This window comes from Mchenga conophoros, linkage group LG7, assembly GCF_057382185.1.
Source record: "Mchenga conophoros isolate Kocher_MC1m ecotype Shallow Benthic linkage group LG7, M_conophoros_male_GT1.1, whole genome shotgun sequence".
NCBI lineage: Eukaryota > Metazoa > Chordata > Actinopteri > Cichliformes > Cichlidae > Mchenga > Mchenga conophoros.
In genome coordinates, this window is record NC_140532.1 from 25,410,732 (window position 1) to 25,438,266 (window position 27,535).

Sequence of the window (27,535 nt, forward strand, 5' to 3'; positions counted from 1 at the left end):
TGGAAAAAATTCCTGAGGTCAGAAAGAAAGTCCGGACAGACAGCAGTTTTTCTTACTTTCTAACTGTATTAGTGTCATTTGTTGGTATGAGAGCAAACAAAGCGATGGAGAAATGTCATCTCCCCAAGATTAACTTTGGCCTTTTGGAACCGGAAAGTAAATCAGTGATTTGACAAATCTTACAGACCTGATTTTATACAGAGAGGAGAAAGAGGGAGAAGTGTCATAACTACTATCATGGTAACTCTCGGGCAGTGATCAGTTTCCATGCTGCCTTGAGGTTAACAGAAGCGGGAGGTCACACCAGAGAGATAGCTGGAGTGCTATTAATGCAGGCTGTCATATGTAATTATGAACTTCATTTCCCCCCCCCCTGGCCTGTCCACCAGTGTAGCAATCAGAATTGTTGTCTGAAGGCCAAAAAACGCCAAACAGATTTACTTTCACAAGTGGAGCATAGTGGCATTGACTATAATGGTCCACTTGATGGTCATATTTTATTAGAACTTTATTAGGAGTTTTTGTTTTGGATTATTACAACCCAGGAAACAGAAAAGGAAATAAATGAAAGAAAGTGAAGTTGGGGGAGAAAGTTAAGAGAAAGACAGTGAGAGAAAAATAGAGGAGAAGAGGAAAAACACAGAGAAACTTTTTTTTTTCTCAACACCTGTTGAGGGGAAAAAACAGCAGAGAAACCACGGCAACGACCAGCATAAATAACAATGACAATGTTACTGAGCAGCACAGAGTACTAATAATGCAAGATATTTTTAGAGGCAACAGCAGCCCAATTTAGTGTGTGTGTGTGAGCACCTGTGTGCACACCTGTGTGAACACCTGTGTGTACACCTGTGTGCACACCTGAACTTCATCAAAAGTGTAGTCTCAGCACAAAGTTGTGTGCAGTGTTAGTGTTAGGAAAGATCATGTTACTGTTAGACTCACTTTTATGAAACTGTTTTCTTTGTATGTGTTTCATCAGCACAGAGCTCAGTTTTAGCATTGCATCTTTTAATTAGTGTCTGTCCTCAAATAATAACCAGCCCCGTATGAACCTCATGTACAGAAAGTCACAACTCCATTTAAAGACAGGCTTGTATTAGAGACACACGGTGTGGGGTTTTTTTTTTCTCGAATTTCCTGTTTTATTAGTATATACTGTTGTGTTTTAAGTGCAAGCCCTCAGCTTCACTCTTAATGTCAATATTATTGTATGTGGTGACTCACTCTTGAGTGTGACACTCTGAGTTTGCACTCTGGTAATGAACCATACATTTGGAATAAAAAAACCAAACAAAAAAAAAACAGAAACAAGTGGACTTGTGACTTATATGTAAACTGAGGGGTGAGCTCCTGCCATTAAAAGACTTTAGGAGAAAGCATGTTGTAGTTTTTTTTATCTAACAAAGTTGAAGTAATACAGCAAGCCTTCTCTACACTAGGGGGGTAATTTGTTTGCATACTGACACTTTTTGTTGCTCATTTGATGTTTTCATCTATTGTTTCGATAATGCCATTTTCCTGCACTTAAAGGATCCTGTGTGTTTTGAAGAGGAGAAAGTATGCCTTGTCACAAAGACATTAATCCTCCTGAGTGATTACTTCTGTGACGGACAGCAGCAATGACTCCGAGCTGATAGAAACAACAGCACTGCGCCTTTATTCATGTTTCATCGAGGCGTTGCTGACAGCAAACACTGCATGCTGCTTCAGAACCTCTGAGCTCCCAAGCACTTCTGACACTCTGCCATGTTTCAGTCTGACAGGCTTTTCACCCCAGCAGCCAGTATTTCAAACAGCCCCAACCACAGAATGACAGAATGAATACAAAAGCAGCTGAAGGACAGAGTGGCCTCTGAGAGAGGCTGTGAAGCTGTTCTCGAATTATTTAAACTCAATGAAAAATAGTATTAAAACTGCATAGACCGCTTACAGAAAAGTGATCACCAAAATCTTAAACTGATCCCTAAAATTTATAGAAGGCCAGTGTAAAGAAGCCTTGTGAGAAGGCTTGCAGGGGCATGTGGGGTCATTTTTAGGTGATCCAGGGATTTGGTGGGGCAAAGGAATAGTCATTTATAACAACTGAACTGTGAAAGCTGTAAAATGGACACTCTTCAGCAGATGATAGAAACTGGATGGTACAAAACAACCAACATGTTTATAACAACTGAACATCTGATCAGAAGGAACACTAATTCCAGGTGGCTGAGATGTGATGGATCTAAGATTCTCAGTCACCATTCAGAGGAAATTATTAGGTACACACACAAAAAAAGCCCTTTTTGTTTTTTGCATATTTAATGCATGATAATTGGCTGCCATCAAGTTAATCAGATCTAAAGGACAGATCATGTAAATTTAAATATACAAAATGACATGTGCAACTGAATATTATCTCCATAACAACCAGTGTAGGGACTAGAGATGGCACGATACCACTTTTTTATGTCCGATACCGATACCGATATCATAAATTTGGATATCTGCCGATACCGATATGAATCCGATATAGTGTTTTTTAATCAACAAAACTGTTTTTTAAAATATCTTGCTGCATTTTGCAAGTCTGCAAGTTCATACTCAAGTTTAAAACAACAACTACACTAAAGCTATTCTGTTATACCTGTATACAAAAAAAATATTTCATAGTTCAGCAATACTGATCAATCTAATAAACTTAGACCTACACCATCCTCCCTATTCTGGTATTTTAAAGAGTACTTAGCGTAAATATTAAGCAACCTAACTAATAGGGTTCCAACTCCCAGCAACAACAAAATTAAATAAATAAAAAATAGGGAACCACCCCTCACGCGCCACCTCATGATGCTTAATCGACGTAATCAACCTTAATTTGATGCAGTGTGAAAAAAAAATGCACAGAAATCAATTATTTTTCAAGAAATATTAAATAGATTCAACATCTTTCTTCAACAAAATTGCAGACTGCACAGATGGTACCTTCCCAAAGTAAAAAGTACTATAGCTTACTAGGGTATATATATTAGACTTAATAGTCACTATGTACAGTAATTGACTTCTATTCATTTTACATCAAATTAAAACTTTGGGTGTCAGATAATTATTTATTAAAAGCTAGACATTTTAAATGAGAATAAGAAAGAAAAGTATGTCTTTGTGCCCCCTTTTCCCTGTTAATGCCCTATCGGCCCCCCTGGCTAAACTTTGCTAGATCCGCCCCTGCACAGTTACCAGCCGTCAGCTACGTAGAAAAAGATCCTGGTGTAGAAAGTAATATTAAATAAATTCTAACAACAGCTTATCAAGCTTAAACGTGCTGCTGTTGTTCAGCCGCTGGTTTCCTCTTTCTGGTGCAAAGTGGACCAAAAACAAACGAGAGACAGACTCGCGACAGAAAAGCCGATCAGCTGATTTAAGCAGTTTCACGATTGAAGTAGCAGCCGGAGAGCGAGAGGCAGTCGCTTGTTAAGCTTAACGTGGGAATGCTTTACAAACATTCAGAGATGGACTTACACACTTGCTTTACTTCTCTCGGGGATAACTTTGTCGGAGATGAAATGCCAGGTTGCTAGCGAAGCTCCACATGCTATCCAGACCACCGACAGGTCCTGCATGCCACAGCCGCTCTATCACGTGATGCATACGTTCTGAGGTGAGTTACGGCGTGTTGCAAGTTTTGTGAGGTGCTTTCGTGATATTTAATGGATCGGATTACATTTTTTATTTTTCTCCGATATCCGATCCAGTAATTTAGGTCAGTATCGGACCGATACCGATACGTAATATCGGATCGGTCCATCTCTAGTAGGGACTAACGCGTTATTAAGTAACGCGTTACAGTAACTACGTTATTATTGTGGTAACGAGCACGGTAACTAGTTATTATGCAAAAATCAGGAACGCGTTAGTCGTTACTGGGATTTAGATAGGCTCGTTATTCGTTACTTCGTGTGGTGGCTATCGCGGAGCTTCCACAGATTCAGTAACATTAGCAAGTGGTGGAGAATGGCAGGTGGATGAGGGAAAGGAGAGGCAGGAGGAGAGACCCGAGGCGGCCGCTGGTCTGAGTGGTTTATCTGGTTTATATTATAAACAGGTTTATCTTTTAGCTGACATGAATGAGTTGAAGGGAAGTTATGAACTGTTTCTGAGAGACAAATAACACCAGGATCTTTTTTTACGTAGCTGACAGCTGGTAATTGTGCAGGGGCGGGTCTAGCAAAGCTTTTGCCAGGGGGCCAAGTAGGGCATTAACAGGGAAAGGAGGGCACAAAAAAATACTTTTCTTTCTTATTCTCATTTAAAATGTCTTACTTTTAAAAAATAATTATCTGAATCTTACAACAAACGATTGATAGATTGTTACATATATACCATCAAAACAGGGAACATCACTGTCACAACAGTGTTTATTTTCATTCAAAGGCTTTATGATTTTTCCCATAATGGCGGGCCGGTCTCTAGTCAAAATGCCTGGAACGATTATAGTCCCAGTCCAGCCCTGTATGCAGCTCATCTGCAGTCTGGTGTTGCCTACATCTTCCTATTCGGAAGGCAGAATTTCTGAGTTCTGACTACAATCGAAAGCACCACGACTGCAGTTTTTGTGTTGGATGTAAAAAGCGCACATGACGCTGTGACGTAGGCTAGAATCATGGCAGCAGTCAATGACGGTCCAGGCGTGGGATTTCTCTCGTGGAAATATGCACTTTGTTTTTCTATTGGTAGGTGGCACAGTGCACTTGTGGCAAGTAAGCAAGCTAGAAGACTGGCAAAGTTATGGAAGAAACACATTAACAAGAGAATTCTGACTAAAACCAAAGTTACTTTCCCTAGTAACTAGTTACGTTGAAAGTAACGAGTAACTTGAAGTAACTGAGTTACTTTTGATAGAAGTAACTAGTAATGTAACTAAGTTACTAATTTAAAGTAACTTACTCAACACTGATAACAACTATATGAATGATCAAAGACAACAGAAACAGAAACAGACATTTGAAAGCACTTCATGTAACTAAATAAACAATTAGTACTTGTGATTTCTTAAATATGTTTGTGTTTCTTTTTGATAAAATGGGTATATGTGATGATTGTAATCCATCCATCTATTCTCTTCCACTTATCCTTATCAGGGTCCTTGGGGAGGGTTTGAGCCTATCCCCGATAGGTCGCCAACCTGATGCAGGGCTAACACAGAGAGACAGACAAACAACCATTTTACTCACATTCAAACCTATGGGCAATTTAGAATGACCAATTAACCAAACCCCACTAACTGCCTGTTAGTGGGGTTAGTTGGGAAGAAGCCAGAGTACCCAGAGAGAACCCAGGCAAACACAGGGAGAACATGCAAACTTCACCGCTCAGAAAGGACCAGTCTCTATATTACTACAGTTCGTAGAATTCCTTAATGGACATTTTGCAGGCTTACATTTCATCCTCAATTACAGTACTGAAGAAATTAACTTTGTGGACATAAAAGTAACAAAAAAAGACAAATCTCTATCCACCTGTCTCTATTCTAAACCCACTGATTGGAATACATTACTTCAAGCCAATTGATTAGACTCAAACGTATCTGTGAAATTCCAGATGAATATAATGAGAGCAAAGAACAATGTTGAACAAATTTAAAGAAAGAAAATACAAAGAGGAGTGGTTAAGATCTGCAGAAGAGAAGGTGAATTAAGTAAGCAAGGATTTCTATTTAGCAACTAAGAAATCTCCAAAACTTAAATCTAACCTTGTCTTTTGCACAACTTTTACACCAAAAACCAGAACCATTAAAGAAATCATTTTAAAACACTGGCATATACTTCAAAATGACCCAAACCTATTAGGTACCTACAGGGAGTGCAGAATTATTAGGCAAGTTGTATTTTTGAGGAATAATTTTATTATTGAACAACAACAACCATGTTCTCAATGAACCCAAAAAACTCATTAATATCAAAGCTGAATGTTTTTGGAAGTAGTTTTTAGTTTGTTTTTAGTTTTAGCTATTTTAGGGGGATATCTGTGTGTGCAGGTGACTATTACTGTGCATAATTATTAGGCAACTTAACAAAAAACAAATATATACCCATTTCAATTATTTATTTTTACCAGTGAAACCAATATAACATCTTCACATTCACAAATATACATTTCTGACATTCAAAAACAAAACAAAAACAAATCAGCGACCAATATAGCCACCTTTCTTTGCAAGGACACTCAAAAGCCTGCCATCCATGGATTCTGTCAGTGTTTTGATCTGTTCACCATCAACATTGCGTGCAGCAGCAACCACAGCCTCCCAGACACTGTTCAGAGAGGTGTACTGTTTTCCCTCCTTGTAAATCTCACATTTGATGATGGACCACAGGTTCTCAATGGGGTTCAGATCAGGTGAACAAGGAGGCCATGTCATTAGTTTTTCTTCTTTTATACCCTTTCTTGCCAGCCACGCTGTGGAGTACTTGGACGCGTGTGATGGAGCATTGTCCTGCATGAAAATCATGTTTTTCTTGAAGGATGCAGACTTCTTCCTGTACCACTGCTTGAAGAAGGTGTCTTCCAGAAACTGGCAGTAGGACTGGGAGTTGAGCTTGACTCCATCCTCAACCCGAAAAGGCCCCACAAGCTCATCTTTGATGATACCAGCCCAAACCAGTACTCCACCTCCACCTTGCTGGCGTCTGAGTCGGACTGGAGCTCTCTGCCCTTTACCAATCCAGCCACGGGCCCATCCATCTGGCCCATCAAGACTCACTCTCATTTCATCAGTCCATAAAACCTTAGAAAAACCAGTCTTGAGATATTTCTTGGCCCAGTCTTGACGTTTCAGCTTGTGTGTCTTGTTCAGTGGTGATCGTCTTTCAGCCTTTCTTACCTTGGCCATGTCTCTGAGTATTGCACAGCTTGTGCTTTTGGGCACTCCAGTGATGTTGCAGCTCTGAAATATGGCCAAACTGGTGGCAAGTGGCATCTTGGCAGCTGCACGCTTGACTTTTCTCAGTTGATGGGCAGTTATTTTGCGCCTTGGGTTTTCCACACGCTTCTTGTGACCCTGTTGACTATTTTGAATGAAACGCTTGATTGTTCGATGATCACGCTTCAGAAGCTTTGCAATTTTGAGACTGCTGCATCCCTCTGCAAGATATCTCACTATTTTTGACTTTTCTGAGCCTGTCAAGTCCTTCTTTTGACCCATTTGCCAAAGGAAAGGACGTTGCCTAATAATTATGCACACCTGATATAGGGTGTTGATGTCATTAGACCACACCCCTTCTCATTACAGAGATGCACATCACCTAATATGCTTAATTGGTAGTAGGCTTTCGAGCCTATACAGCTTGGAGTAAGACAACATGCATGAAGAGGATGATGTGGACAAAATACTCATTTGCCTAATAATTCTGCACTCCCTGTATAAGGAACCACCAATGATAACCTATAGGAGAGGAAGGAATATTAAAGATAGAGCTTGCCAGGACCCTAATACTTCAGATAAAATCCTAATAAGCCATAACGTACAAGGTAATTTCAAGTGTGGGTCATGCATTAATTGTCAATACACCAAAAATGTAAAATCATTCAAAGACCCTATAAGTAACAAAACCATTGCAATAAAGGGCTTTATCACATGCTGAACTAAAAATGTAATCTACATGATACAGTGCCCATGCATTAAAATATATATAAGAGAAACATCCTGCCCTCTAAAAGATCGAATTAATGAACACAGAAGTTCGATCAAGAGGAATGATCTAACCAACCCTGTTGCAAGACGCTTCAATGATAAACATCCAAGTTCACCTTTATTTTTTCTTGGCATTGAAGCAATTAAACTAAACCAAAGAGGTGGTAATACTAATTTTATCCGGAAAAAAAGAGAAGCATTTTGGATATTCCGTTTTAAAAGTCTGCACCCTAGAGGTGTGAATGAGGATTTTTCTATCAATGAGTTTTTGTGAGCTTAAACCTTTTTATATTTTTAATGTTTTTATTATTTTTTTTCCCAGTTACAATATTCTCGCATGGGTAATGTTTATTTATTTATTTATATTTATTTTATCAGCAAAAGAAGGTGTAGCATTCTAGACATCTCGTTTTAAGTCTACATTTGAGAGATTTTACATTGTAGAGACATAAATGAGGACCTTTCCACAAATGTGTTTTCATGTTATGACTTCCTCTTGTTTCTTAACTGCTGCACCAACCTCCTTATTTTTTTATGAAATGCTGTCATTTGTAACCATTTTATGGTTTTTTTTTTTTGTTTGTATATTCATAATATTCTTTTTATGTATTTCACACGTGTTATTTTGAGACAGCTGGGGATTATGTCCCTTATTATTGATGATTATCTTCATCATTAATGATCTAGTCCAGTATGTTTACTTGGGTGTGACTTAACCAAATACCAACCTGTTATACATTATCTTATATATCTATGAAGATGTGATTGGTTATTTTGAATTTTTTTTCTGTTCCCTGTCTTTTATTTAAGCAAACTTCTACAATGTTTTACTATGACCCTGATGAAGGCCACAAGCCGAAAAGCGTTGGTCACATAATAAAGTTGTTCCTCTTCCCTTAAGCATTGCGGGAGTTCCTGCATTGTGAATTGTTTCATCCTCTCCATGCACCTTGGAAGTAGGTGAAGTTGTGCCAGAAACTTTTTCTGTGATTCACACAAAGGCCCTCACCAGATGTTAGAATCAAACTCAAGAACATTCTGTGAAGCAACAGTGCTAACTACTGTGCCACCATTCTGCCCATGACGAATATAATGAGTGTATAAATTAAATAAATAGATCACAAAAGAACCATAAAGAACAGGTATAAATGAAGAAGAACATATTACAGATAGTATACAAGAATTAATTATTACGTTTCAGGAGGTCCCTCAAAGGTGCCGTGGATATCTGACCTCCCATTCTATGCCCAGCTGTTAAAAACCTCATAGGGCAGAACAAACATCTCCTTCTCTGTTTTTCTCTTTTGTTCTTTTGGAAAAATTTGTGTCCACAAAGGTGTTTTCCAGACATGCCTGTTGACAAAAATGACCAGCTGCCCAGGGAGTAATGCTGCTGAACCTTTTGAAAATGCCTCATCTTTAATGAACTTTTCCCCTTGTTTTTGTGGCTGTTGCTGTGGGCACTGCTGCTATTCTATTGTCGTTGCTGTTTTTCATATTGTGACCCTGCTGACCCCTCTCTGAACGGAGCCTCTTGTTTTCTCTTTTCTGAGCTCCTGGCTGTTGTGAGTCAGGACCTCTCTGGAAAGGCGATGGTCCATCCATAGCCCTATTGATGACAGTTCATCAGCATGCAGGGGGGACTGCTGCAGTCACCACAGAAACCACATACACCCAACCTCTTCAAATCCCAAGGCTTTAATCTTCTACTGTGATTCGATTCCACTGCTCTCTATTTTTTCCTTTTCATGAGAAATATTTATTTAAATAACAAATTGACAGAATGTGTTATTGTAATAAAGGCACTTTAATTTTGTTTCTGAGGATTAATTATACATCTGCATAGGTGAAGGGGTGAGGGGTTGTATGGGCAAATTGTATGGGTCCCTACAAATGTTTTTCAAAGCCTTCATGTTAAAGTAGGAGCTTGAAAGCTCATTTCTCACATGAAAATCATGACATGATATGATTATTCAATTCAATTCAATTTTATTTATATAGCGCCAAATCACAACAAAAGTCGGCTCAAGGCGCTTCATAGATACAGAGAAAAACCCAACAATCATATGACCCCCTATGAGCAAGCACTTTGGCGACAGTGGAAAGGAAAAACTCCCTTTTAACAGGAAGAAACCTCCGGCAGAACCAGGCTCAGGGAGGGGCGGCCATCTGCTGCGACCGGTTGGGGAGAGAGAAGGAAGACAGGATAAAGACATGCTGTGGAAGAGAGACAGAGGTTAATAACAGATATGATTCAGTGCAGAGAGGTCTGTTAATACATAGTGAGTGAGAAAGGTGACTGGAAAGGAAAAACTCAGTGCATCATGGGAATCCCCCGGCAGCCTACGTCTATTGCAGCACTACTAAGGGAGGATTCAGGGTCACCTGATCCAGCCCTAACTATATGCTTTAGCAAAAAGGAAAGTTTTAAGCCTAATCTTAAAAGTAGAGATAGTGTCTGTCTCCCGAATCCAAACTGGAAGCTGGTTCCACAGAAGAGGGGCCTGAAAACTGAAGGCTCTGCCTCCCATTCTACTTTTAAATACTCTAGGAACAACAAGTAGGCCTGCAGAGCGAGAGCGAAGTGCTCTAATAGGGTGATATGGTACTACAAGGTCATTAAGATAAGATGGGGCCTGATTATTATACAGCCACCGGTAACTTTCTTTAGGTACACTTGCTCGTACCAGATGGGACTCCTTTTACCTTCAGAACTACCTTAATTCTTTGCGGCATAGATGCAGCAAGGTTCACATTCATCAACTGTACAGCCAAATCTTCTATTCCATCATATCCCAAAGATGCTTTCTTGGACTTAGAGCTTGTGACTGAGCTTGTGACTGTGCAGATCATTTAAGTACCCTGAAGTCACTGTCATGTTCAGGAAACAAGTTTAGAGATGTTCTTAGCTTTGAAACTTTAAGCTGGAAGCTGAGTGTATTCAGTGAAAATAAAGTGTTAAAGATGTACAATTATCGTTAAAATAAACAGAATGTAAAACATTGTCATCAAAGTTAAATTGACCGATGAAGTTTATGGGATTTTCCTGCTCGCTTCCCTCAGGCCAGCTGGTAGCAGGGACCTGTGAGATTGTGACTCTGGACCGTGACAGCAGCCAGCCCAGGAGGACCATCGCACGGCAGACAGCTCGCTGCGCCTGCAAGAAGGAACAGATTGCTGGTACGACGAGAGCCAGACCAGCCTGTGTGGATGGTAAGATCCTCACTGTCCTCAGACGACTGCTGCTGACTGGTGAATACGATGAATAATATATAAAAATATATTATGTTAAATAAGACAATCAGTGAATCAGGAAAAAAAGTTTACATTTTGAATATCAAACTGTAAAAAGAGGTAGAAAATGCCAGGTTTCATTTAACACCTTTTTGGCTACCACAAATGAACTAAGGAAATCCCAAAAAGTTGGTTATGTTCATCTGGACTCAGCGTTTTTAGTGTCTTCTTCAGTCTCAGCTGACTGCAGGTTTCCCCAACCCTATAATCAGCACAGTTACATGATGACCAAAACTTGCTCCATGACTAACAATGCGCTGTGAGGTCAGTTTTTTGAGTATGAATATGCAAATTTATATGCCCAGTGATCAATGGCAATGAGAACCATTCACAGAGAGTTGAGGAATGGGTCCAATCATAGCATTGTAAGTAAGTAAAAGATGTACCATTAAGTGTAATTTGTGTACACAAATGTGTCCATCTGTGTAGACATTTTTGTTCAGACAGGGGAGAGAGGTTTTTACCTACTCCAATCGACTAACTCCGTGTCACTGGAACTGGGTAACATATGCATTTTTCAGATTGTGGGAACAGAGCTCCGGCAGGAAGACAGCCTTTTCTTCGTCTGCCAGCAGACTCTGAACATGCTCTCCTTGCTGAACCATAAGGCCTCGGCCTCTGGTCCAAGATGGATGTTACCTTTTCACATAAATGGCTTCCATAACTCTTTGCTCAATCAAGCTTTGGAGTTTGAAAGCCACAGAGACTCATTGCTATTGATCAATGGTTACACATATGTCAATGATCGTGAAACCGACCTCATATTAGCAGTGGCATTTGTTTTGGTCATAATACAAATGAATCCAAAAAAAAAAAGCTTTGAGGCTGAATAGCAAACAGTAAAACAAACAGAAACGTTGGCCTGGTTTAATTTGACAACTTTTTAGCTGTTACAAATGAACTTAAAAAAAACTGGTTTCTTGTGTAGAAGTAACATTACATAACAGTGCGCTATACAAAAGTACTGCTTGCTGAAGGCACTTGGATGAGTGATGAAATATGTCTCCCACTGAGCACGCCACATCCAGATGAACAGAATCCGCTTTCTAGGATATAACTTAACTCATGGGAATAACATGTTTCTGTGTTTGGATACAAATTTCTGTACTAAATTTACAGCTATAACATATGAAGGGTTAGCTGGATGACAAGATGAGCGTGCTTTTATAGCAAAGCTCTGACAGTATTGGTGATCTTACTTTTATTTGCTTATCTATAATCTTTGATTTGACTTTTCTATATTTTTTATTATGTTTACATTTGTTTATGTTTGTTTGAGCATTTGCTTTTGTCATTTCCTGTTTTTTGTTTGTTTTGTTTTTTATTGTATTTGTATAATTTATTTTTAGAGCATGCTATGGTAAATCTGTTTGCTATGGCTGGCTGCATCTGTCTAATAGAATACTAGATAATAAAAGTGCAGTTGTGGTCAGAAGTTTATGTAAACTCATTATAGTTATTTGAGACTTTTATTTCTTTGAACTGTTTTTTTTCCAGGATGGAATGATCTTACAGCACGCATCTTTATTTACTTTAAATTTGTATTGCTCATGTTTGGGTTTATTTTGGATTTTCTCTAATCTATACAGGGTCAAAAGTATACATACACGTTTAAAATCTGTATATATGCATTCAGTTAAGTCTTTTAATAAGTGGTGTTGAAGATTCCACAATGATTTTTAATTTGACGATGCCTATTAAATTCTCTTTAGTCATCGCGATTGACTACAACTGGTAGTTTGTCAACATAAAAAGGACTTGTTTGACAGTATTTACTAGCTTAAGAACTTCAGATACAGGGTATCATTTAATTTCAAATTTGTTGGAATAGGTCTCCAATAGATATTTACTAAAATAATATAACATACTGTGAATAATTGTTTTTCTAGGAATATACAAAAAAAAAGACACAGGTATCGAACTCCAGGCCTCGAGGGCCGATGTCCTGCAGGTTTTGTGTCTTTGATCCAACACAGCTGATTCAAATGGCTAATTTACCTCCTCAGCATGTCTTGAAGTTCTCCAGAGGCCTGCTAATGAACTAATCATTTGATTCAGGTGTGTTGACCAAGGGTGAAATCTAAAACCTGCAGGACACCGGCCCTCGAGGCCTTTAGTTCGACACCCCTGTTCTAAGACAACAGATCAGTCCAGTACTTCTATTTTATGAGAAAACATAAGTGAAGCTTTCACTCTTCCAATTGTCTTCTTGAATGTGGAGTTCAGAAAGTCACTGCCTAGATGGATAAAGCCCAAAGTTTCTTTGCATTTCATCAGTAGCTGTCTCCTCTTTTGTCACGGCGTTTTGTATCCGTTTTAATTTGTATTCCTTGATTATTGTTATTCATGGTTTTGAGTTTGGTAGATGGTTTTCTGTTCATATTAAATTTATTGTGTTTTTTAGCTTCTAGTTACGGTCTCTGTGTCCTCCCTTTGCTCCACATTTCATTTCTTGCCTCCATGTTCCCTCTGTCTCCCCAGTCAGTCATGTCTCTCTGGCTACGTTCACACTGCAGGCGAAAGCGCAAGTTTGTATTTTCTCTTGTAATCTTAGGTTAAAAAAAATATCTGCAGTTCTTGAGGGAAAAAAACTTTATTTAAAAATCAACTTTATTTAAAATTTAGATATTTATCTCATTATTTACTGGTTAACAGGAATAGAACTACAAGTTAAAAATGAAAAAGCATGACATCTTTGAGACCACAAACAAAGATTTTGTTCACACAAAACAACCTCTGAGCATTATATTTTTTAACACCAGACACTGCCCATCACCTGCTAATAGCATCCCTGTAGTGAATAGTGGAATACTTCAAGAAAACCTGCTCCAGAGCAGAGACTCAGGTGATGACATACCTTTCACCACCACAGTATCCTATTAAAACTGGTGTCTGTGTCCACGTAAAAGTTTAGCACAGATTTTTTAATTTCTAGCAAATTAAAAAACAAAACAAAACAAAAAAACCCTTTCTCAGTGTACTGTCGATGTGTCCACTTTAAAGTTTAGCACGGATTTTTTGTTTGCCTCATTTGCACTTCAGTCCTAACGTGTAGGATTGTCTCATTCTCTAGAGACAAAGGAGCAACCCTCCTTCAGGTCACCCTCTTTGATGAATGAAGTCATTACAAAATGGCCTCCTCGCTTTCTGGATAAATGAACTGTGCTTGGCGGTGGTGGATGGATCTGCATTGCAGTCATTAATTTGTCAGAGTAGTGATGCAGCGCTCACAGGTGTTCGGGTACTTACCGATACATGCTATTAATCCACTGATTCTCCATTTCACACTATTGATTCAAAGTCTCTTTCCTGTTTTCTACACTCTGCAACGTAATTCACCTTGAAATGCATTCATCCATCCTGTGTTGTTATTGGTTAGACATTAAGAGACTTTCAGGGGAATGTGGTATACATGAGGAAATAAAAACTACTAATTTAAACAAAAATTTAGTAAGAAATTCAATCATTTTTTTGATCTAAAAATCTAAAGTTTTGAAACCCCCTTTTTTTAAAACAATGCAGACATAATAATAGTAAGCAGATATTTAGAAAGCAATTCATGTTTTAGATTTAAATAACTAGGCTCTAATACAGTGTCTGATTATTATCAAATTACTGAACTTACAAAAAGCAAACCTCTAAGTGAAGCATTCCTATTATGTTCAAATTTTGTGTTGATCACTTTCTGTAAGTCTAGTTGTGGAAATCTTCACGTACAATTTCATCTTGGACGTTAAACTTGTGAGGAGGTCAACTTTGATGTTGAACTGACCCAAATTTCATGTCAAAGACAGATGCTAGTGCTGACAGCTTGGTCTCTGCCCATGATCCTGAGACCAAAAAAGTTTTTTTCAAGAGTAAGAGTCAAAATCCAAAGATGCTGCATTAAGTCAGGAGCACGACTGAGCTCACACTTAGTTTTTCCAAATTCATGGAGCTATGGACCATGAAACTGTCCTCCATCCATCCTCTTCTGATTTTCTTCATTCATCAGCTCCTCAAGGTACTCCTTCCATCTTTTTAACACAGTCTTCTCACTGCTCATCTCAATAGCCACATCGTTAATCACCCTAATCTTCTGCACATCTTTTCCAGCTTGATACAAGTCCTTTACTCCTCAACATCACATACAACTCAATATAAGCCTTTTCCTTTGTCTTTGCTACCTCTCTGTTTCCCATACGCCTAAACTCCCAGCACTCTTGTCTACTTTTTTCATCTCTTTGGCTAATCGACTTTTTCTTTGCTTTTTCCTCTTCCTTCAGATCCTTTCCTTTGTTTGGTCATACCATACCAAGTCTGCTTGTCTTTGTTCCTTTTTCCAGAGGATACATCAAATACCGTGTTTCCCTCAGCACTTCAGGGGTACTTTCCCAGTCATCTGGTAAATGGCCTGTATTTGTATAGCGCTTTACTAGTCCCAAAGGACCCCAAAGTGCTTTACACATCCAGTCATCCATACATTCACACACTGGTGATGGCAAGCTACATTGTAGCCACAGCCACCCTGGGGCGCACTGACAGAGGCGAGGCTGCCGGACACTGGCGCCACCGGGCCCTCTAACCACCACCAGTAGGCAACGGGTGAAGTGTCTTGCCCAAGGACACAACGACCGAGACTGTCCAAGCCGAGGCTTGAACCAGCAACCTTCCAATTACAAGGCGAACTCCCAACTCTTGAGCCACGATCGTGGTAACCACTCAGAGCCCATCTCAACTCCTCAATGAACTCTGTGCAATATTTTTCCTTCTGCTTCCACCAATTTATCCTTAACTTTAGAAATCAAGAAGAAGGCGAAGTCATCCTACACACTACAGATGATATTGCTAGTATACATTCAATATGACAACAAATGATTTTTCATTTATTCCTATTAATGATACCAGGAACAAGAAAATATACTCCATTTCCAACAAAGGCCAGAAATCTTTATAGAGATTTATATTTTAAATTACAACCATACTAATCTTTGTAATTTTTCCTAAACCTAAATTCTAATAATAAGATTTTCAATAAAAATGAGCTGCTGAAGCTGAACTGTTTCCTCCTCCTGAAGGATCTCTCCATCTGGATAGAGGTGTGAGGGGATGTAAGAATGGCTGAGCAATGCTACTGTTGTTCAGTAGGAAATTGGTTTGATAATTGGGGACTCACAGGCTATCACAATCACACCACTGCTCCAATGGGCGAACTGATTACCAGGTTATGTATTACAGGCCTCTACAGTCTTTCATTTTCTTTGTGTTTCCCCAGACATGGCTCAGAGTGTGTGTAATTTAGTGCCAGGAATGAGAGCAAGAACTGAAAGACTGGGTCAGTAAAGAATCACTTCAAACAGCAGGAATATCCCTGCAAGTGAAGTGGTGTGTGTGTGTGTGTGTGTGTGTGTGTGTGTGTGTGTGTGTGTGTGTGTGTGTGTGTGTGTGTGTGTGTGTGTTTTCCACATAGTGCTGATAACTCAGGTCATTCTATTTTACATAATATATTAGAATATATTATATGGCATGTCATAAGCTTTGTTCATGCTATGTCATGCTACATTAATTATGCACACTGCATTAGATTACCTTTATGTTGCATTTATTGGCCACAACATTAAACCCACTTGCCTGGTAAGTAACCCTCATGCTCCCACAGCTGCTTTCACTTGTCCAGATATGCACTCTGCAAGACCTCTTAAAGATCTACTGTAATAGTATTAGCAGCACATCCTTTAAGACCTTTAGGATATTTAATAAGATTGTGATTGGGGGGATTTTTAGGTTAAACCTCTTATGTTCTTTGTTATGTTTTTGAAGGAGATTTTTATTGTTGTTGTTGTTGTTGTTGTTGTTGTATGCCCAAGAGAGAAAAAAATAACCCTCACAATAAAATCTAGAAAAGAATGTCTACAAAAAAAAAAAGAACGAAAGTGTTCAAATGGCCCAGGCGATGTGCAGACCTCAACCCAACTGAAATATTGTTGCATTTAAACAGATGACGCAAACCTCAATGAACTGAAACAATTTTGTAAAGAGGAGTGGACCAAAATCCCTCTATCACTCAATGATGACATTGTAAAGAAAATGGTTACTTTGAGTTATTGCTGCTAAAGATGGTTTTACGAGCTGTTGAATTATGAGCAAAGTTTTAAACTGGACTCCAGTTTCTTTGAAAACTTTTTCACATGTCATTAGCTGTAGAGTGTAGAGTGACTGCTTTTGCCTTTCATTCTGATCATCTGGTAAGGCCCAAATTACCATGATATTTATGCACATGATGAGTGCATGTAAATGTCTGACTAATGTTCATCTTTATTTATTTTTACCCTTGACACCTTTTCCTCACATTTCCTTTGCATAATGAGAAACATTAAATTATTTTGTGTTGTCCACTTATAGTGTTTAATTGAAAACACATACAGCTGTTAATAACAGATGTTTGATGGTCTTCTTTCGACATGATCCAGAGTCACACACATCTGACTGAAAATGCTGGACAGAGGTTAACTATCACAGAACCCTTGTTACTCTACATCTGCTGCAACATTGTTTTAAAGGGTTATTTCACCAATGTTTACCATAAAGCCCTTGGTATTTCTTGTTATATTTTGTATGTGTATCTTAATAAAATTGTCAATGTTCTGTAAAGACTGTGCATGAGTAGCTTGGTATGTTCAACAATTATTTACACTCTATGCAAACACTGCAAACTCGGAGTGCCATTGCAGAATATAGATTACAGATTATGTAGAATTTTCAAATACAGTTGTGTATCTGCACTTATTTCTTCATTATTAACAGTAGGAGTAAAAGGAGAAACATCAACAAGAATAAAATCATCATTTATGATAAAGGAGATGGGGGGGTTGTTCAGCCATAAGATGCTGATGAAAAAACACAAATAACGTAAAAACTTAAAATTGAAGCTCAAGCATACTTACCTCTTCTTCCTCTTGTCGTCCTCCTCAGTTCGTATCATCACGAGTCGACAGTGGTGTGAGATGACTCCATGCTTAGAGGATGAAGGCTGTAATCTCCTGGTCAATCAGTCAGGCTGGACCTGTACTCAACCAGGAGGCAGAGTGAAAACCACCACGGTGAGAAAACAAGCTTCGCTGACAAATACAAACACACTTACCACTGAAAAAATGGTGATTTGAACATATTTGCAAGACATACTGGAAATTGATTTCACCACTTTAGTTGCATGTAGTAACAGAAAGTATAGAAGCAAAACCTGTTGTATTGTTCAAGGAGTCATCCTATTTTTACAAAACTGTGAATCACAGAGTTTAAGTAAGCTCCAAACATGGGAACTTAAATTGTAAGAATGAAGAAAGCTGTACACCCTACCTCAGGTGTGCAGTCTTTATTGGTGCAAGTTTACTGTGAAGGAGGAGCTATTTTTCCCCCCAGTTGTCAACAGCCTTCCAACAGATGTAATTTGGAGTAATCATTTTATAATTTTTTTCTCTTTTAAATACCTTATGAAAAACAAATTCCCATATTTCATACACAGTTCAGCTTTGTTGTCCATGAAAAATATAATGTCAGGTTCACCGTGAGTCTTGTCAAAAGTAATTTTGAGAATTATATTAACAATCCTTGAGCAGAAACTGGAAAAAAAACAACAACCCAACAATAATGAGTTAAAACAGGGAACATTTTTGAATTAATATAACTTCATTCTTCCCATCTGAATGTTCATTGGTCTAATGAAGATCTAAATTTGTGTTGTTCAGGTTTTTTTTGTTTAATTCATTACAATCTTCAGCTACTTTTACCCATGTTTTTGTAACAGAATGAAATTAACCTGGTTCAACAAATTAAGTTTCTGTTTATCGAGTTTTTAACAAGGCTGGTTAAGTAGCAGCACTCAAATGCATGATTCAGAAACACAAAGGGTAAATTAAAGGTAGTTTCATTAAACTAAAAAGTCCAAAACAAGGAAAATCCAAACTTCACAGCAGAGAGCACAAACTGCAAGGGAAGACACAACCACAAGGCACTACATTACAAACAATATATACACATCAGGGAAACACCAGGGAACATAGCTGAATGGAATCTGATTAACGAGACAAGGGGACCCAAAACTAAACGCAATCCACTCGAGATGAGGGGCTATCAAAATAAAACAGGAAGTAACAAAGACTGAGACCAGTAATAAAACATATGAACGTGATACAGTGACAGGCAATAAATAAACATGAAGACATGATTGACTGACGAGACAGAAAGGGAAAGATGATGATAACAAAAGGCTACATAACCTTATAAAAATACAGACTGGAACCAAAGGGAGACAAACATAATCCATGAACCAGAAATATAGATAACAATCTCAGAGGCACAAGGAGGAACAAACCTCAAAAAAGTTCAAAGAGCTTGAACATAAATCCTCTCTTACTGTAAAAAAATAAATAAATAAAATAAAAGAAGAATGATGCGTCCACAATAAATTTCAAATCAATGGGTCAAAGACTCAGCACCATGATAGTTTTTCGTTGTATGATTGTTGGGTTCATTCAACTTTTCCTGAGGTAATGTCATTCAGTACCATGGAGACAAAATAATTTAAGACCAAAGCCTTCTAGTTTTTGATGCCCCGTAGCTCCTAATTATAGCTCTTGTAATTATTTCCATTTTTAACAGTAATTTCAACAAATGCTGTTCAGTCTTTTTTTCCTTTTCAGACAATTGCAGGCAAAATATTTCAGCTTTCAGTACTCACATGTAATGTTTGCCAGAAAATTCATTCAACACTGATTTTAATCTGTCTCTCTTCTTACTCTTGTCCCATTGCTTTCCACACCTTTGTTGTAGATACACTATTTACACCAATGCTGTCATTTTTTCCAGTAAACCTTTTATGCCTTTAAAAATAAAATAAAAAACCCGGAAAAACCATAAAAGATCCTTAAAATTCCTTCTCCATTCAAGTAAATGAGAAGGCTACAGTAAAGAAAAGTTGAAACAACCTCCTTTTTAATTTCCGCTCCCCTGACCACATTTTTAATGCTAAGCAAACAAAACAATTATTCAGATCTGCACACTTTAAAGCACCTCAATAGAATTTGTGGCAAATCTAGATGAGCATAAACATGTTTTACAGTTAAAGAATATGAAACTGTTAATGCTATGAACCTTTTAAAAAATTAAAGCCCCTTCTTAATTTTAGAAAAATAAAAGTATGCTCAGAATATCTCTGATTTTAAAAATGTTAAATGTTGCCAGTTAGCTATTGGAGTTCATGACCATGTTAAGATAAGCCTCAAATTAAATTTGCTTTTCAACCTTTTACAATAGAAATGTCAATTTCTGTTTCTCTCCAGATGTTTTAAACCAGTTTAAAGGAGAAACATCACAGTTTTAAATATTTAACACAAGAACCAAGACGGAGGTCATTTTGAGGCCATTTTAAAAATAGTGTAACTCTCTGCAATTAAACTCCATGATCTCATGTTTCATTACTTTTTCAAAAATTGAATTATTCATTATATAGTGAATTTGGGGGTAATAGGGATAGAAAGATGACAATGTCATTTTGACCATATAGAAATTGGTATAAAAAGGTAATTTTGCCTAGCCAGACTGCCTAGCCACACCTAGGTTGCTGGTTGCACAGAGCAGCAGGGGAGCCATAGATGAAGTGAGCAGAAGTCGGACAGGTTTCAGTCCCAAACAGGAGAAAAGCTGAGAGGCTCAAAGGCTGCCGACTGAGGTGCAGCACTGTGGATGCTTAATGAAAGAGAAAGGCTGCATATCCAATGAAGCACAGGCAGTTGTAGATGGTGTGAGAAACTTTTACTGTTGTACTTTTACAGTAAATAATGTATTAAAATGTGTCCTAATTTTGAGGTCAGTTTTAAAATGCAGACAATGACCTGTTCAATAAATTTAGCAGTGAGAGTTTTTCTTCATTTATTGTTGTAGTTTTTTTTTTTTTTTTTTAGTGTAACTAATGCCACCTGTTATCCAAAATTCACTTTTGACTTTTCCATAATTATCTTCTTCTATATCAATTATTTAGATGTAAAATTTGCTTATTGGTGAATTTTACATACATACAATACATATTTACCTTTATGATGTGTAATGAAATAACCATTCGTGAAACCTACGACATTTTCAGAAACTTAATCTTTAATACTTATTTTGTCTAATCTTGCTTATGAATAGAAAAAATATGAAAATTAACAGCTTAACGTCTTCAAGAAATGACCTCTTTTGGCATTACAGTTGTTGCTATGGGATGGGATCTCTACATCAAGCATCCCACATCAACCCTCTCCATGTTCTCCTTCACTCCTGCACATCCATAAACCTTCCTCCTCCTTACCAGCTGCATATTCAACATCCAGCCCTCTGCACATGCCCAGACCGTCTCAACCCTGCCTTTCTAAGTTTGAGTCCTAACTGCTCAACCTGAGCTGCCCCTCTAATATTCTCATTTCTAACCTTTTCCATTGAGGAACTTTTACTTTACAGCCATAATTTTACCCTCAGATCACAGAGGAAAAAGTTTTCTTTCTAACAAGGTTTTTTTTTTTTTTAAGCCAACAGATGTAGACTTTTTGAACTGGAGGAATGTGAGTGAGGGGAAAACTACCTAATATATCTTTATTATATTATATTATATTATATTATATTATATTATCATGGACTTTTGGAGAAAGACGGAAAGCTTTTTTTTATCTAATTTATCTCAAACATGCTTACAAAAAACAAACATACCTAGAGAAACTTCTTGGGATCTTCCAAATTTGTAAAACAGACGTCGGGCTAGCGATTTTGCAAGCCCTGTATCTGATTGAGGAATCACTCATCTTTGGAAAAGAGAGTTTATTACAGAGAAATGGCTCTTTCCAAAATAAAAGCTATACTATACGCTTCTTCTGGGCTATATTCTCAGCAGCATATTGTATGTAGCGGGTCAGGGCTGTTCGGGGTTCTGTTTGTACAGTTATGTTTTGTTTATGTTGCCATAGTGACGGGTGACGCCCTCTCGCTGCGACGGTGTGTCCTTCCGGGGGCAGAGGGCGCCCTGTGTGTTGTTGTTGTTGCTGTGCGGTTGCTGCGCTGAGTAGTTAGCTAGCGGCAGTGTTCTTCTACAGATGTCAATAAACGGCTGTGCTCCCTGGCTAGCTCACGGGAAGCAATACCAAACGACACCTCCGTCTCCTCCTTGTCTGAGCTCGCCACATTGGTGTCAGAAGTGGGATGATGGTGGCACCCCATGTTCTGACCCTAGTGACTTTTCCCCGCCGGTCGTGACCGGCCGGTGCGCCAGAAGAAGGCACCTGGACATTTGCAGGACTTTGTGTGGGGTAATGGGGTCGTCGGGGACGACTAACCCCTTAGTTGGGGGCTATGTAGCGGGTCAGGGCTGTTCGGGGTTCTGTTTGCACAGTTATGTTTTGTTTATGTTGCCATAGTGACGGGTGATGCCCTCTCGCTGCGACGGTGTGTCCTTCTGGGGTCAGAGGGCGCCCTGTGTATTGTTGTTGCTGTGCGGTTGCCGTGCTGAGCAGTTAGCTAGCGGCAGTGTTCTTCTGCAGATGTCAATAAAGGGCTGTGCTCCCTGGCTAGCTCACGGGAAGCAAGACTAAACGACACCTCCGTCTCCACCTTGTCTGAGCTCGCCACAATATTAAACATATCAGGTCCCCATAAGGAGAATCATGTGCTAACGGCTGTCTAAATGACTCGGGTAAAGTTTGTAGCATGCATGCTTGTTGTTTTTGTCTTCTTCCACTTGTCTTTGCACTAGGATGATGTCGGTGTAAATGTGCAGTCATATTCGTTGTGTTCCCACTAGCGCTGTCAGCGTTAATCTCGTTGAAATGACGTTAACGCCACAACACGGCAAATCTCAGTGCGTGGGGCTAAACGGCCAACACATTAACGAGCTAACTGCGCTAACACACTAGTGCGTGGCACATCCAACATATGCCATGGTCCTGGGCCATGTGGGCCCAGTATTCTTAGTTTTCATGTATTTTTGTATTTCGTTCCTTATTTAGGCCATGTTTCCTGAGTTGCCCTGTTGTGTTGTTCCCTAAGTGTTTTCCCTTCGTGACTCTTACCCCCTGTGTGCCCCTCTGTGTATTTATGAGCCCTCGTCTCTCTTTGTGTTTTATTCTATGTTTTCCCCAGCCCGGTGTTTTCCCCGTGCTCTCTCTCCTCCTGTCTGAACCTCTGTACTTCCTGTTTTACTTTGCCCGTCTCCCGTTAGTGTTGCGTTCACTCCTGCCGTGTCTTGTTATGATTATCAGTGTCACCTGTGTTCCCCGTGTGCTCCCACTTCCATCGTTAACCCTCTGTGTATTTATGTCTGCGTCTTCCTCAGTTCTGTGTCGCGTTCTCCCTCATGCTGTGTGTGATTCCCCCTGTGTTTCCTGGTGAGCTTTATGTTAGTTTTTCCCAGATTAGTTTTTCCTATTATCTTTTGTCAGCAATAAAGCTGCATTTTGAGTTTATCCCCTGAGTCCGTGAGTTTGCATTTTGGGTCCTCATCCTGCCTGCCACACAGCGACCATGACAACATACTGTTTTACTTTAGTCAATGACGCGCTTACCTTCAGGGTCATACGTCACATGAAAACCAAAATAATTCCAAACGCCAGATCTGAATGAGGGTGGGGGAGGTTCAATTTTCCATGTTGCAAGGAGAGCTTAACTTCTGTCTCGCTAGCTTGCCCTGCGCTCTTCCTTCTGACGATGCTGTCTGTGTTGAGCGCTCAGTGGATCTGCGCTTGACAGTGCAGCCTAGGCAGAGTAGTCGAACGCAGATTCACTGAGCGCTCAATACAGACAGCATCGTCAGAAGGAAAGTTGATAAAATAAATTACAAATTTTGTATTGTTCGATACATATGCGTACCGAACCGAAAGCACTGTATCGAACGGTTCAATATCCATACGAGTATCGTTGCACCCCTAGTAGAAAAGGATCCTGGTGTAGAAAGTAATATTAAATATATTCTAACAACAGCTTATCAAGCTTAAACGTGCTGCTGTTGTTCAGCCGCTGGTTTCCTCTTTCTGGTGCAAAGTGGGCCAAAAACAAACAAGAGAGATGGACTCGCGACAGAAAAGCCGATCAGCTGATCATTAAGCAGTTTCATGATTGGAGAGGGAGAAAGAGAGAAGAGGCAGTAGCTCCATAAATCGGTTGTTAAGCTTAACGTGGGAATGCTGTACAAACATTCAGAGATGGACTTACACACTTGCTTTACTTCTCTCGGGGATAACTTTGTCGGAGATGAAATGCCGGGTTGCTAGCGAAGCTCCAAATGCTCAACCAGACCACTGACAGGTCTGGCAGGCCACAGCCGCTCTATCACGTGATGCATACTGCTCCGAAGTGCTAAGGTTATGAGGCGAGCTACAGCGTGTTGCAAGTTTTGTGAGGTGCTTTCCTGATATTTAATGGATCGGATTACATTTTTTATTTCTCTCTGATATCCGATCCAGTAATTTAGGTCAGTATCGGACTAATACCGATATGTAATATCGGATCGGTCCATCTCTAGTTAATGCCAGATAAGGTTTTGAACTCTGCAACTATTGAGTCAACAGAATGTGGGTGACTTTTATGCACTTTGGGTCTCAGCACTCTTTGATCCTATTTTGTAAATTTTAATGGTCTGTCACTTCATGGCTGAGATGGTCTAACAGACTTCCACTTTGCAATAATACCACTAATAGGTGATTTCAGAGTATGTAGGAGGAAGGAAACTGACTTGTTGCAAGGGTGGCATTTTATGTGCCAATGGGTCTAAAAAGAGCAGAATTCAAAGATTCAGAGTTGTAGCCCAATACCTGTGTCCATATAGGGTAGCTGGACTGATGTACAGTGGGGCAAAAAAGTATTTAGTCAGCCACCGATTGTGCAAGTTCCCCCACCTAAAATGATGACAGAGGTCAGTAATTTGCACCAGAGGTACACTTCAACTGTGAGAGACAGAATGTGAAAAAAAAAAATCCATGAATCCACATGGTAGGATTTGTAAAGAATTTATTCGTAAATCAGGGTGGAAAATAAGTATTTGGTCAATAATACAACTCAATACTTTGTAACATAACCTTTGTTGGCAATAACAGAGATCAAACGTTTACTATAGGTCTTTACCAGGTTTGCACACACAGTAGCTGGTATTTTGGCCCATTCCTCCATGCAGATCTTCTCGAGAGCAGTGATGTTTTGGGGCTGTCGCCGAGCAACACGGACTTTCAACTCCCGCCACAGATTTTCTATGGGGTTGAGGTCTGGAGACTGGCTAGGCCACTCCAGGACTTTCAAATGCTTCTTACGGAGCCACTCCTTTGTTGCCCGGGCGGTGTGTTTTGGATCATTGCCAGCCTCGTTTCATCTTCAAAGTTCTCACTGATGGAAGGAGGTTTTGGCTCAAAATCTCACGATACATGGCCCCATTCATTCTGTCCTTAACACGGATCAGTCGTCCTGTCCCCTTGGCAGAAAAACAGCCCCATAGCATGATGTTTCCACCCCCATGCTTCACAGTAGGTATGGTGTTCTTGGGATGCAACTCAGTATTCTTCTTCCTCCAAACACGACGAGTTGAGTTTATACCAAAAAGTTCTACTTTGGTTTCATCTGACCACATGACATTCTCCCAATCCTCTGCTGTATCATCCATGTGCTCTCTGGCAAACTTCAGACGGGCCTGGACATGCACTGGCTTCAGCAGCGGAACACGTCTGGCACTGCGGGATTTGATTCCCTGCCGTTGTAGTGTGTTACTGATGGTGACCTTTGTTACTTTGGTCCCAGCTCTCTGCAGGTCATTCACCAGGTCCCCCCGTGTGGTTCTGGGATCTTTGCTCACCGTTCTCATGATCATTTTGACCCCACGGGATGAGATCTTGCGTGGAGCCCCAGATCGAGGGAGATTATCAGTGGTCTTGTATGTCTTCCATTTTCTGATGATTGCTCCCACAGTTGATTTTTTCACACCAAGCTGCTTGCCTATTGTAGATTCACTCTTCCCAGTCTGGTGCAGGTCTACAATACTTTTCCTGGTGTCCTTCGAAAGCTCTTTGGTCTTGGCCATGGCGGAGTTTGGAGTCTGACTGTTTGAGGCTGTGGACAGGTGTCTTTTATACAGATGATGAGTTCAAACAGGTGCCATTCATACAGGTAACGAGTGGGGGACAGAAAAGCTTCTTACAGAAGACGTTACAGGTCTGTGAGAGCCAGAGATTTTCCTTGTTTGAGGTGACCAAATACTTATTTTCCACCCTAATTTACGAATAAATTCTTTACAAATCCTACCATGTGAATTCATGGATTTTTTTTTCACATTCTGTCTCTCACAGTTGAAGTGTACCTCTGGTGCAAATTACTGACCTCTGTCATCATTTTAAGTGGGGGAACTTGCACAATCGGTGGCTGACTAAATACTTTTTTGCCCCACTGTATCTCAGCAGGATTTAAACATATGTTGGTTGGGTGAATTAAGATGCTATAAGTTATTCAATATTAATGGGATAAGTTGTGATTTGTGTTTGCTTTAGAGGTGAAATAAATAGAAACAGAGCTCATTATTTGTCATCACCAGCCACAATTCATCATAAAGCAATTATGTTGGGAAAAAAGCTGCCTGCTTTCCAGTTTACTCTCAGCTGTGGTGTTTATCATGGAAATGGCAGATAAAACACACAGACACTAATGACGGGAGCCGGTATATGACATTGTAGAGCAGTAATGTATTTTAAACTAGCGTGTAACACAGTTAAGCTCATATCTGTCATCTCTGTCACTTACAGGTGCAAGCTACAGATGACACTGTTATGTTATTAAGACATGAAGATTTGTAGATTTAATCTTGTTTTATTGCATCTTGTAATAAAACAAGTTTAAATTGCAGGGGCACACACAAGAAACAATATACAGATTTCACATTACATTTGAATGTAAGGATATGTGGTTACAGTTTGCTGAAGTAATGTATAAGATAAGATAAGATAACCTTTATTAGTCCCACACGTGGGAAATTTGTTTTGTCACAGCAGGAAGTGGACAGTGCAAAAGTTATGACGCAAAAATTAGAATACAATAAGAATAAATACAGTACACAGCTGTACAGAATAGAATAAAATAATATACTATATACAGTAGAATAAAATAGAATAAAAATATACAATAAGATAAAAATAGAATACGAATGCTATATACAACTGAGTAAAAATACAACGATGCCAGAAAAGATTATTGCACTTAGTGTTGTATGTTAGATGACCACTGTAAGTCAATAAGGAATGAAGTATAACTAACCTGCAAGTCTACTAAACAGTACAAGATTGTTTTAATGATTATTTTTAGAGGGTTTTTTTTAGAAAGTTTTATATTTCTGAGAACTCTGCTTTCTAAAATTTGTCTGTATTTGTTTCATTGGATCTAAGAAGCGTAGTAAAGGTCTCCATCTCAGCTTCTACTTATATTATGTCAACTGCCTGGATCACCGTGTTCTCAGTGAATGGCGGATTTTATTTCTTTTCTGTTAATTGTGTATATGTATATATGGTGTGTATATATATATATATATATATATATATATATATA

At 39.1% G+C, this 27,535-nt stretch overlaps 1 protein-coding gene across 3 annotated transcripts in view; it reads left to right on the forward strand.

Annotated features, from left to right (window-relative positions):
- Window positions 1-27,535, forward strand: part of LOC146570198 (chemokine-like protein TAFA-5) — a 46,268-nt gene that overhangs the window by 13,627 nt on the left and 5,106 nt on the right. For 2 of the 3 annotated variants that reach the window (XM_085283086.1, XM_085283085.1), the window contains exons 2-3: window positions 10,733-10,882; window positions 17,915-18,042. In XM_085283086.1, the coding sequence (XP_085139212.1) occupies window positions 10,733-10,882; window positions 17,915-18,042 (278 nt within the window). Of the gene's footprint in view, window positions 1-10,732; window positions 10,922-17,914; window positions 18,043-27,535 lie in introns of all 3 variants that reach the window. The other variant, XM_085283084.1, reaches the window with a different exon arrangement.